At 44.5% G+C, this 12,031-nt stretch overlaps 1 protein-coding gene across 5 annotated transcripts in view; it reads right to left on the bottom strand.

Moving 5' to 3' along the window:
- Window positions 1–12,031, bottom strand: part of FBXW11 (F-box and WD repeat domain containing 11) — a 66,979-nt gene that overhangs the window by 17,417 nt on the left and 37,531 nt on the right. For all 5 annotated transcript variants that reach the window (XM_048319779.1, XM_048319782.1, XM_048319780.1 and 2 more), the window contains 3 exons: window positions 11,000–11,225; window positions 5,335–5,521; window positions 4,478–4,568 (listed from right to left, as the gene is read on the bottom strand). In XM_048319779.1, the coding sequence (XP_048175736.1) occupies window positions 4,478–4,568; window positions 5,335–5,521; window positions 11,000–11,225 (504 nt within the window). The remainder of the gene's footprint in view (window positions 1–4,477; window positions 4,569–5,334; window positions 5,522–10,999; window positions 11,226–12,031) is intronic.

Here is a 12,031-nt window from a genome sequence, read left to right as displayed (position 1 = left end):
GTGCCTGTGGAATAGAGATCTCAAAGGCTGGCTGAAAAAATTTCAAGGCATATAATGCTGACCAGATTCTCCCCACACATGCACATAGAATTTCTCCAGCATCATAATTAGAGCAGTACTAAACAAACCCATTTCCCTCAGAAATTATACCCTGCAACTTTCATAAACAATCATCTCCCAATGCAGGCAGGGACTTAGGGCAAGAACTGACTTTTTCCCCTTTTCAAACTGTTCCAAGGCTTTAAAATTTTAGTTCCAGTCCTAAAACCTGAACTTTTTCAGAAATCAGAAGAACACAGAGTGTTTATCTGATGGCCTGGCACCACATTTTCCTCAAGTCTTCAGAAAAACCACATTTTAATTCTCATCTTAATTAGGTGGACCCAAGTCTCCATGGAAACAAGCTGAGGGCACTCACCATGTGCCTCAAAGATAAGGGGAACATTTATGAAATAAAGTCTTCTCAACTCATCACCAGAAATAGATACCTGTGCTAATCCTGAGGGGACAACACAATAGTTGGCCGAGCTTCACAAATAATATGGAAAAATTCCAGGGACTTGGGACTCTGGAATCAGCAGGATTAAACTTCCCAGCCTGGCACTGTGCCTGTGGAACAGCCGACCCCACACAGGACACCCCGCTCCAGCCAGGGGCTCTCCACAAACAAGCTCTCAAACCCAAGTCCAGTTTTCTAGGATAATCCCCCCCAAATCCAAATCCAAAAAGATTTTCCCTTTAAAAAAGCTCCTAAAGAACCCTGGCAGTTCAACATGTGACTTGGAGACGTTTGGAGGAACTGGACCACCTCTTGTGAAACTAAATCTAATTAAATATTTGGCTTCACAGTGGAGGTGGGGAGTAACCATCTCTTTCCAAGAATTTGGTTTCAGATCTCTGAATGTCCTCTTATTTTCAAATCCAGTGACTTCAGAAGTGACATTATGTTCCTAAAATGTGTTTGGCATGAAATAAACACACACTGGCACCACAACATTTCTGGAGAGGCAAGGGAAGCTCCCTCTGCCAAATCCCTGCCTGTGTTACCTTCAGCTACCACCACTCTGTGGTTGCATGAACTTTTGACCCACAAGTAGAGCCCAAGGGAAAGAATTCAAATTTGCTGTTTATCATTCCTCATTTTTCCTTCCAATTGTTAATTCAGGTTTGGGATTATTTTTCAAATTCTGACAGTCGGAGAGCACATTCTGCTTTGAGTTTATCTCTGCCCACAACCCAATTTAGCACCAGCTGCAGTAAATTCTTAACTCTCACCCTTGGAAACAATCTAGCAGAATTTGGTTAATCTTTGTGGTAAAATACCAACTGACAAGATTTTTGTGCTACATCAAATATATTTTACTGTATTAAAAAAAATGAAATCCTTTGGATTTGTTTTTAACAACAGGTATATAATTCTATAAATGCTAATATGGCTCCCTGAACTCTGACCTCTGAAAGAAACAGGAAGATCTTATTAAAGATCCAGGCAAATATTTGAAGAAAAAATATTTTGGTATTCAGAGACAAAATATTCTTCATCACAGCTAAGATGAAAGTCTTACTTAAGAGCTTCTGCACATTGCTGTGAAACATGGGAGAATGGGGAAAGTACAAAACTGTAGAGAGCAACTTCAGGCTTCAAAACAGGAAGAGGAGGAAAAAGTTAATCTTAAAGCTAAGTTTGGTTGTTATTGGTACTCACTCTCCACATTTTAAACAGTGTTAAAAGCTTCTTTTGACCGCCCTTTAGGGAACCAATTTGTGAAAAGTACTTTAAAGGGTGATTTATTTGAAAAATTCTAATAGACTTTTGGAAGTGGAAGAATTATTGGGCCCTTGACTATTAGCACAAACACCAACCCCTCTGCAAACAGCAATATTTCAGAGGACTTGGAGGGAATATGTAAGCAGGGAAACACCTGCTGTGGCACAATCCCTCTGTCCTGCTCTCCTGCCTTCCCTCCAACCCAGCAGCTCCAAGGAACCGGGAGCAGGAAATGCGCTGCCCGCGCCAACGGAGCACTGGTGACTCTGGAATTAACAACTGCTTTTCAAACACACATTTCTCCACTCTGGAAAGAGACGCATTTCTTTCCTGGATTTGGGCAAAGAGAAGCTCCCCTTCCTCCTGCCCCAGGGAAGTGCAGAGGCAGGAGCCCAGAGCCAACAGGTGCTGGCTGATCCCGGGTTTCCTGCCCTTCCCAAGTGCGCGTGGGCCGTGGATGGTGGGAAGGTCATGCCACCACCCTCAATTCTACCCCAAGGGACTGACAGCCACTGAGGGCTCAAGCTGCTGTTCATGGTCTGTAGCCAAGCATGGAAGGGAAGGTAGAGAACTACAGGGGATTTTCCCTCACAGCCCTGATTCTGCTTCCCTGCTCCACCTGAGCCTGAGCCACCCCGGAGCTCCCGGCATGGCCAGGAATATTTAACAGCCTTAAGGACACAGGCATGAGATAGAAAGCACAGGAAGCACAGGCAGCAGCAGCTGGATTGCCAGGCAGCCTGGAATGGGCAGAAACCACGGCAACAGCTCCCAGTTTACCGTGTGCTCATTCCCAGGCTCATACCTCAGGGTGGTTTTTAATGCCTGAAGTTGGGCTCCAGCTCCACCCCACAAGCCCTGACTGCACAACCTACAGCCCCACAAGCAACCACCTGAGCCTCACTGAATGGAAAATAAACAGCCACGAGCTAAAACTCAGAGAAACTTAAGGTTCAAAGGAGGCTTGAAAGTCTGGGTCTCTTGACTTGCAAGCACCAATGCGTTCCGTATCCATTTTGAATGGATGAGCTCTTGCTATCAGGCTGCACAGTGCAAATTTGTCTCTTAATTTGAGGTTTAATAAATTTATTGTTAATGTAATGAAATTTAGGATTTCTTTTTAAGAAACATGCTCATTACTACATTTTTAATGACCTACTCTTTTCCCACTCTCAGCTATTCAAAGACTGATAATTTTTTTATATTTATTATTGATATTGGGGATGAGAGAAGCACAAGGGCTTTGGTTTTTTCCTACTTGTTTCATCCTAGCAAGAAGTATTCAGTTCAGAAGCTCTGTTTCTGTGCACTGGAAAGCAAATCTACAGCAAGTAAAGAATCAAAGCATTAAAGAGCAGATTGGGATAATTCAAAAGGCCTTAGAAAGCCCTCAGAACACCTTCAAGGAGTCCTTCCATCTTTAGTGACAACAATGTCTACACAAATGTTCCACTTACGCAAATGAGATTCAGAAAAGTAACACTGAAAGTGTGAGTTACAGTAACACCAAACTGTTCTAGTGTTCTATGCAAAGGTTTTCATGCTGCTTTTTGCCCATTTTCTTTACAGAACTAGACCAGAACTGTGCAGAAAGCAAGAAAATATCACCCTAAAAGCTCTTAATCCTACAGGCTTCTTATCATCACAGTATCACTCTCCTTCCCTACAGGGAAAATACATCTTCCCTCAAACAACAAAGCAGATCATTCAGCTCACAGGTGAATATCAAGTTTGGTCATATTTTGCCTAGGGTGCATTTCATGCTCAGTTCTTTATCTTTAAATGTCTATAAATGATGTAGCAAGCTTTATTAAAAGGTATTTGGAAAGTACATTATGGCTGCCAGCAGAACCATTTTACAGCTGGGTTCAGAGTTCGGGATAATTTTGTTTCCTGAGTGCCATGCAACACAAATTGCCATTAGCCATTCTGCAGTGATTCCATTAGTTCATATCTGTCTTCAACATCAGAACACATTTCCCCACTAATGAATTTCAGACCAATAATTTCCCATCCTGAAATAAATCCATGACAGTCCGTGGTGTAACTTCAGAGCTTTGTGGTGGGTACAGCAAACACATAAAGACACATTTTCTCCTGCTGGCAGAACACTGGATGATCCTGATTTATCAGAAATATCTCAAAACCACCAAGCAAGCTCAGCTCTGTAAACCTCAAAACAAGATAAGCAAAATTTTACATCTGAAGCTTCTTCACCAGTGATGCCCCTGTGGGTTCATCATCATAGGACTGATTATTGTTCCCATCAAACCACTGGAGAGAGGAAAAACCCCATATGGGGACCAAAGCTGTATTTACAACAGTCAGTCACTGTTTTAGAAGTAGTAAGTCACATTTTAAATAATTGGTGTTTAAGGGATCAACCTCAGATCACCTTCCAAGTGAGTGTGGCCAATACATTGAACATTCAGCAATACATGGAATTATCTTGGAGTACTGTGTCCTAAACCTGCTATTGTATTAAAATCCAGAGTCTCAGAAGAGTTCCAAAACTCTTCAAATGCAAAAAGGATGGTGTTAACACCTAAACCACTGCACCTCCTGCGGCAGGGAGTTGCTGAGGGTGTTTTTTACATCATCCCAAGAGCAGCAGTGACACAGATTCATTGCTCCAACAATCACCACCTGTGGAACTCCAAAATCAGCACCATTATCTGTCCTGCAGATAGGACAGATCAGAACACCTACCTCTATATCCTGGATTATCTTTGGGTATAAGGACCTGTAAAATGAATTGGGGGGCCCATCTGTTGGTCTGTTTTTAAACAGGTACTGATCCCTAGAAAGAAGAAAAAACACAGTTTTCAGAGTACCACAAAGAATCCAAACTTCACAGGAATGCAAAGCCTGCCCAGAAAAAACCCTGAGCACATATTCTCAGAAACATTTGGAAGAATTTTTAGTATCACTATTACAACCCTTGTGACTTTGCGATTTGACAAATATTTAAGCTGTCCAAGGTTAAAAAGATAACCGTGTTTTCCAGTTCTGATTCCCTGCTCCACAACTTCTCCAGGCAGCAGGGTGCCATCCCCTTGCTCTGTACGTGCCTTTGCTCAGGCACACCACTAGAGAGCACAGGGAAACAGGTTTCTGAAGCAGAACAGCCCTCCAGAATCTCGGGAAGGACAGGAAAACTCCACTGCCACAAAAAGCAACAGTTTCTCTTCGAGAGCCTTCTGCAGCCGAAGCTGCTACTTTACATTTTAAGGGGGGAAAAAAAGAAAAAAAAGTTGAATTGGAAATATTTCACTTGAGAAAAAGCCCTGCAGATGTTTTTTGAGACTTGATGGAACTGTTAGTTCTCCCTGCAAACCTGAAATTCCAAATTTGCACACACTCAAGCAAGAAAAAACGGTGACGGACATGGGAGCACAAAAGGGGACAAAGCCAGAGCAGAAAGGGGAGCTGACAGCTCTGGCCCCCAGTCCCAGCAGAGACCAGGAGCTCAGCAATACCCACTCACTATAAACTTGCTTTGGGCAGAGCTCATTCTGAGGGAATTTGTAAGGAGAGCAGTGCACAAGGTGAGTTCAGGTACTTACCAACCCCTCCTCTCTGAGAGCCCCTTCCAGAGCGGGTCTGTGCGTACCATTCTCTCAATGAGCTTTTTCCATAGCATTCCCTCCGAGATGACTCTCTGCCATTCCTTGCACACCAGCTCTGCTGCACACAGGGATCTGGCATCGAGATACGAAAGGATGTTTTCTGCTATGTGATCTAAGCCTTGCTCTACAAAGAAATGAAGGCAACCAGTCAGTCGGGGCACAGAGAACAACCAAACCAGCCCTGCGAGACATTGACAATCCAGAGTTTCAAGGCACTGCAGGAACATGAGAACACTGTCATTGGTAAAGGCACTGGTTACGGGTGAATGCACACAGATACACCAAAATATCTCCAAGGTTTTGGGCCTTTCCTGCTCTGCTCTGGCTGTTGGACCTTCCTTCTGCCTTGGAAGGACAATCAGCACAACAGAGCAGCAAAAGCAGAGTGGGTAGGCCCAGGGAGGGGATTGTCCCCTGCACTCTGCTCTCCTGAGATCCCACCTGGAGCAGGGATCACAGCTCTGGTGCCTCCAACATAAGGACATGGAACTGTTGGAGCAAGTCCAGAGGAGGCCATGGAGTTGCTACAGGGACTGGAGCAGATCCCCTATGGAGCCAGGCTGGGAGAGCTGGGCATGTTCAGCCTGGAGAGGGGAAGGTTGTCTGGAGACCTCAGAACCCCTTCCATCGTCTGAAGGGGCTACAAGAAAGTTCCTCTGCATCAGGAACTTTGAGTGCCAGGACAAGGGGGAATGGCTTCACTGCCAGAGGGCACAGTTAGACGGAATATTGGAGAGAAATTGTTCCCTGGGAGGGTGGGCAGGCCCTGGCACAGGGTGCCCAGAGCAGCTGGGGCTGCCCCTGGATCCCTGGCAGTGCCCAAGGCCAGGCTGGGCATTGGGGCTTGGAGCAGCCTGGGATGGTGGAAGGTGTCCCTGCCCATAGCAGGGGGGAGAAAGATGGGCTTTAAGGTTCCTTCCAACCCAAACCATTCTGTGTGGGTCTACAAAACCAAAATTCAACAGAATGTACAAGCAGGAGAAAGTATTTTGCTACTTGTGGGCACAGAATCCTTTTCCTCCTGAGCACACAATCCCAAAAGATGGTTGTCTTCAAGCACTGCTTTACTAAGCAGCAGCAATAAAAGGTTAAAATAATGATTCTTTGACTCTTCCCTCACATGTAACAATGGAGAATTCAACTCGGCACAGACAGGACTCCACAGAAGTACAGACAGAGCAGGGAAAGTGTGAGCAGAGATTATGCAGACACTTTCCTGCAAGGACATCTTTCCTATTTAATCTTTTCCATAATCTGCGCCTCCAGACCAGGTGCTCAGAGCCCATTATCAGGGGACTGGGGACACACAGACATCCCCTATGAAGACCTCAGAAGCAGCTTGATAACCCCTGTGATCCTTTTAGATCACAGTAGGGTTGGATTTATGTCTGAAATGCACTCACCACCCCTGAAACGTGTCAGGATTGGGGTGTGGCCCACTGATCCAGGACTCTGTGCTGCAGTATCTGATTTCCTAACTCAGTCAATACTTCTCCAAAGCACTGGGCACTCATTCAGGAGCTTGGAGGATGAGTAAGTACCACAACAAACCTGCTGAGCTGCCAGCACAGACCTCTCAGGACACAAAGCAGGTGGGACACTGCACAAGGTTATCCCCTTGCCCAGACCTCGTCTCCTGCTCAGGGGGCCTGACTTAAAAATGGGATTGCTGTTGAGTAAAGGTCCATACACAGAAACCACTTAGATAATGAACTTGAACTGAATTTAAAATAGCGACCAAACTTTCCTTATTCACATTCCAACCACTGCATCATCGGTCCCATGAAAAGTCACTGCTAAGTCTGTTCCTGATTTCAAAGGACCTGCAATTTTGCTTTCCACAAAACTCCCCTGAATCTGAGATGCTGAATAACTTCATTTTCACGAGTAACATACACCCCTTGGCCAAGCATGAAAAAAATCTTTCAAACCAGGAGATGACGACCTTTTAAATTTTCCACTTTATCTCATGACAGCCCACTTTAGGCTTCAAATAGTCCTGACAAATCAAAGGAACTACTGTTATTTTTTTAAAGCATTAAGAAACTCTTCATACAGTCCTCCACTGCACACTGAATTTCACATGGCCTTCATAAAACTGAACAGCAGCAGAAAGCAGAAACCAATACATGTAAGTCTTACTCATTTCACTGCACTCAGCTCCCACACCCCAGAGCACTCGTGTGCTGTCACTGTGGGGCTGTGCCCGCCGTGCCCTCCTGGCACACACAGCCTGCCCACTGTGATCCAGGATCTCACTGAGCCTTAAGCATCAACTGGGAATTATTAGGCAAAAGCCCTTTCTTTATCAAGATGCCCAACTGTCACAATGCTGTGTAACACTGACCACAGTTAAAACCAGATTTTTAATGAGTCACAAACTCTTTTCTGATGTTACAATCTGCCAATCTCATCTTCTATGAACACACAGAGCGCCTCCAAAGACCCACACTGAGAACACACAAATGTTTTGTTCTGCCATCGAATCTATTCTTAAGAGTTCCACTGCTAGCAGAAGTGCACAGATTTAAATTGCTACATTCAAAAGAGATGTCAAGTGAAATATTTACCCTAATTAACATAGCAAGAACAGGTCCAAAGCACAGATACAAAGGACAGGCCCACTAGATTTATGTCAGACAAAATGCAGGACTAAGTTTAAGACACATTAAGGCCTGAAATAGCTGCATATCCCTATTTTACATTAAAAGACAGTGATTTGTTTCAGAAAGTTTCTGAACTAGGTACTAAAATCTATTCATTTTCTGAAGCAAAATGAATTTGACATCTACTGGTAGACTTTTCAAAGGAAAACATGACACCCATCTCTTTGGGTTCTCTTTGCAGTTTTACAGAAAATGGTGGAAAAGAGCTGTTGCTGATTAGAGAGACCAGCTGAAGGTTTGGTTGAATTTCAATAATAAATTTGAACAGTTAAAATTCACAGGAATTTCAAAGGTCCATGTATAAATATCACTTTGTATGAAAATAAAACCCAAATGTGAGATGTCAGCTCTCTAAATGTGATCAACATTAGATACAAAACAGTCACTTAGATCAGGAAACACACCACAGCTACCACTCTGTCACTGGAAACAAGGGAAGTCAGAGTCCATCAACTCTTCTTCCATTTTTCCTACATTCTCACAGGTGTAAAATTGGTCAGGACAGCAGCGAGCAAGAACTACTTCTGTTTAAAACAAAAGAATTTGATTTCTTTAAGACAAGTGAACCCATCTTTTAAAAAGGCATCATGGAACATCCTGAGCTGGAAGGGACCCACCAGGATCATCAATTCCAGCTCCTGGCCCTGCAGAGGATGACCCCAAAAATCCCTCCATGTGCCTGAGAGTGGTACTTCACTGCTACCCTTTAATGTGATTGCAGCCCAACACGGGATTGATTTCAATCAGCTCAGATTAAGTTCCTGGATAAATTTAGACAGATGTTCTTCGCACGCCACAGCACCTTCAAGGAAGGCTGAATATGGGAACAATTCCCAGTATTTACATTGGAAAAAAGCACCAGAAGTTGTAAAGATGTATTTTGATATATACAAACGTGGCGTAAACGCCTGTCATCTTATAAAGCTCCCAAAATTTTCTTAGGCAGAAATACATAACATGAAAGATCTGTACAACTCTGTATCAGCCCTGAGGTATAAAAGCAAATAAAATAAAATTATACTTGAAGATCAGACTTGTACATGAAGGGTCTGGAGAGTCAGTCCTAGGAGGAGCAGCTGAGGGAACTGGAAAGGGGCTCAGGCTGGAGCAAAGGGGGCTCAGGGGGGACCTTGTGGCTCTGCACAAGTCCCTGACAGGAGGGGGCAGCCGGGGAGGTCGGGCTCTGCTGGCAGGGAACAGGGACAGGAGGAGAGGGAACGGCCTCAGGCTGGGCCAGGGCAGGCTCAGGGTGGACAGCAGCAGGAATTTCCCCATGGAAAGGGTGCTCAGGCCTTGGCAGGGGCTGCCCAGGGAGGTTTGGAGTGCCCATGCCTGGAGGTGTCCAAGGAAGGGCTGGAGGTGGCACTCGGTGCTCTGGGCTGGGGACAAGGTGGGGACCAGGCACAGCTGGGACTCGATGGGCTGGGAGGGCTTTTCCAACCCTAATGACAACCCTAATGTGATCCCCATGACTTGATTTTCAGTAAATCCCAGGTACTCCCCAGAGAAATCAGCATTCAGTATTTTGAGATCAAGCTGGAAGGAACAGCCAAAGTCCCTGCAGGAAACAACTCTGCCCAGGAAACGAGGAGCACGTTTTCCTGTGTGGCCAGACAAGCTCAGTGTTCTCGAAAGCCACTCCTGTGAGCCAGAGATGTGCGAGAAAGGACACTCCTCCCTTTCAGAGCCCTCTTGCACATTTTATAAGCTTCTTTTTTAAGAAAACAGAGCACATATAAATTCCCTATCACTTCCTCTGCCCTGCTCTATGTTCTTCATTGCCCTCCATGGACTTTGCCCTTTTTAACCATGTTTGAAAGAGGAGCCAAAATCCCCCCCCAGCACCTCCAAAAGTTGAATTCTCCAGGTTTTGTGAAACTGCAGCAGCACAGAGACCAGGACCCCCTGACATGGAGGCAGATCCTGTCCCACACACCAGGAAGGCCCCCACCCAAACACACCAAGGCTACAAGAGCATCAGTACCACCAACCTTTACAGAGACTTTACTTCAATATTCCCTGTGCACGAAAAACTATCAGTTTCCAACTCCTTTCAGGATTTGCATCGCCTCCTCTTCCACCCTCAGTGCTCAGCGTTGTCCTGGCATTCCTGGGACAACACCCCAGGCTGCTCACACACTGCAGGGTGAAGCTGTGCCCCTGTGCTGCCAGTGGCACACAGAACACACTGACCCCTTATCCCAGGCTTATTTCCCACTCTGCAAACAATGTCCACACACTTCCCTTTCCAAGAATCCAATGAATCACTGTTCCCAGCAGCAAAAATCCAGAGAGACAATTTCTTCCAAAAAATTAATGGAAAAATAAATACAACTTAGCAGCAGATTACAACCTAGAGATTCCATATATCCACTTGTGAAAAAATGCATACAGCAAGTGTAAAAACAGATTTCATATCTGAACATACCAACACAAAGTGACACTTCTGGGTGTCAGAAGTTGTTTTGAGTAACTGAAAGGAGGAATCAGGGCTGGACAGCACAATAAAAATCCCCAAGTGTTTTTGCTCTTAGGTCAGCAACAAGAGTAGACAAACTAGATGCACTCACCTAAGCAGAAACTCAGAACGACATTAAAATGTAAGACTTCCTAAACTACAATACCTCTGGCAGTATTTTCTGTACCTATGGGGTTTGTACGAAAAAGGAGTTTAGACCAAAGCCTGCAGATACACAACTTCTGTGACAACTCAGTTCCAATTCCAGCAGAAATTCTTTGGGATACACCAGTCCAACTATTTTAACGTGGAACAACACTGGCATCCAGTGGCCAATTCAATTAATCACAGAAGGGATTCAGCCACCCTGCTGCCCCTCTCTGCACCAGAAGCAGCACTGTATCTGTAAGGGACAATGGAAATCTGGAGGATGCTCCCAGAGCCCAGAGCAAACCCTTGCTCCGTGCCCTTCATTTACCTGGCAGCGCAGTGATGAAGTCCCGCTGTAACATGGGCTTCAGGTAAGAGTTAATATGTCCATGCTGATAGTGACACATTCGGGAAATGAGGTGTTCCACAAATTCCACTTGATCTGATTCAGACCACTGGTCAAAATATTTTATACACAAGTCTTTTTCCTTTTCGTAGTTTCCTTCCGATGGTCTTTTTCTCGAGACAATCACAGATGAAGTTCCATTACTTATCTGGGGTTGGAAAAGGAACATTATTGATATGTTAGTATATATTTAAATATTGGTAATTATACATAAACAATAGGAACAGCTTAATAAAAACTCTCTCAAGGAAGAAAGTGTAAGAAGATGCAAAGAAATAATCAAAGCTAAATTTTAAAACACATTCTTCAAGATACAAGCTACATCAGATAAATTTCAAAGACTTTTCGAAGTCTTTCATAGACTGCTCCTAAATTACTCTGCAAATCTTGAATTCTTCCCTTACACCTCTTACCATTTAAACTGCAAGGAACTTAACTGTTTTTACAACTGCCTTTCCCAGCTCAAAACAGTGGTTTCTGGGCACACTGAAGTTTGTCTCCACAAATGTTTTGCTCAGGTTCTGGCAGTTAAAATAAGAGATAAAGTCGGATATGAATACGCTAATCAACACAAGAATTCGAGACTCTTATGTCAGTGTTGCACTGGTTGTCCATAAACGAAAACTGAGAATCAAGGGCTTGGTTTGTTCTTGAGGAACAGCTCCTGTCAATGTTTGGGACATCCACATAAACCCCTCATTAAAATCCTGGGAGCTGCAGCTCCACATCAGGATGCCCCAAGAAGGAGTCACTGCTAATTAGTGAGAACAGGCTCAGAGTGATGCCAGCTCCTCTGAGCCCCTCAGGAGGCCAAGGGGCTGCTGGGGAGCAATTGGCAGCTCTGAAATATTCCCAAACTTCTTCAAAGCAAACGGGTTGTGACTCCTTGCCATGCTGAACTTCTCTTCTTAAACAGCAGTCACATGCTCAGAAATACAAACGAACTTTATTCCC

Source organism: Corvus hawaiiensis, chromosome 15 (genome assembly GCF_020740725.1).
Source record: "Corvus hawaiiensis isolate bCorHaw1 chromosome 15, bCorHaw1.pri.cur, whole genome shotgun sequence".
Classification (NCBI taxonomy): domain Eukaryota; kingdom Metazoa; phylum Chordata; class Aves; order Passeriformes; family Corvidae; genus Corvus; species Corvus hawaiiensis.
The sequence above is the reverse complement of the archived record's forward strand: the minus strand, read 5'-3'. Positions and strand labels throughout refer to the sequence as shown.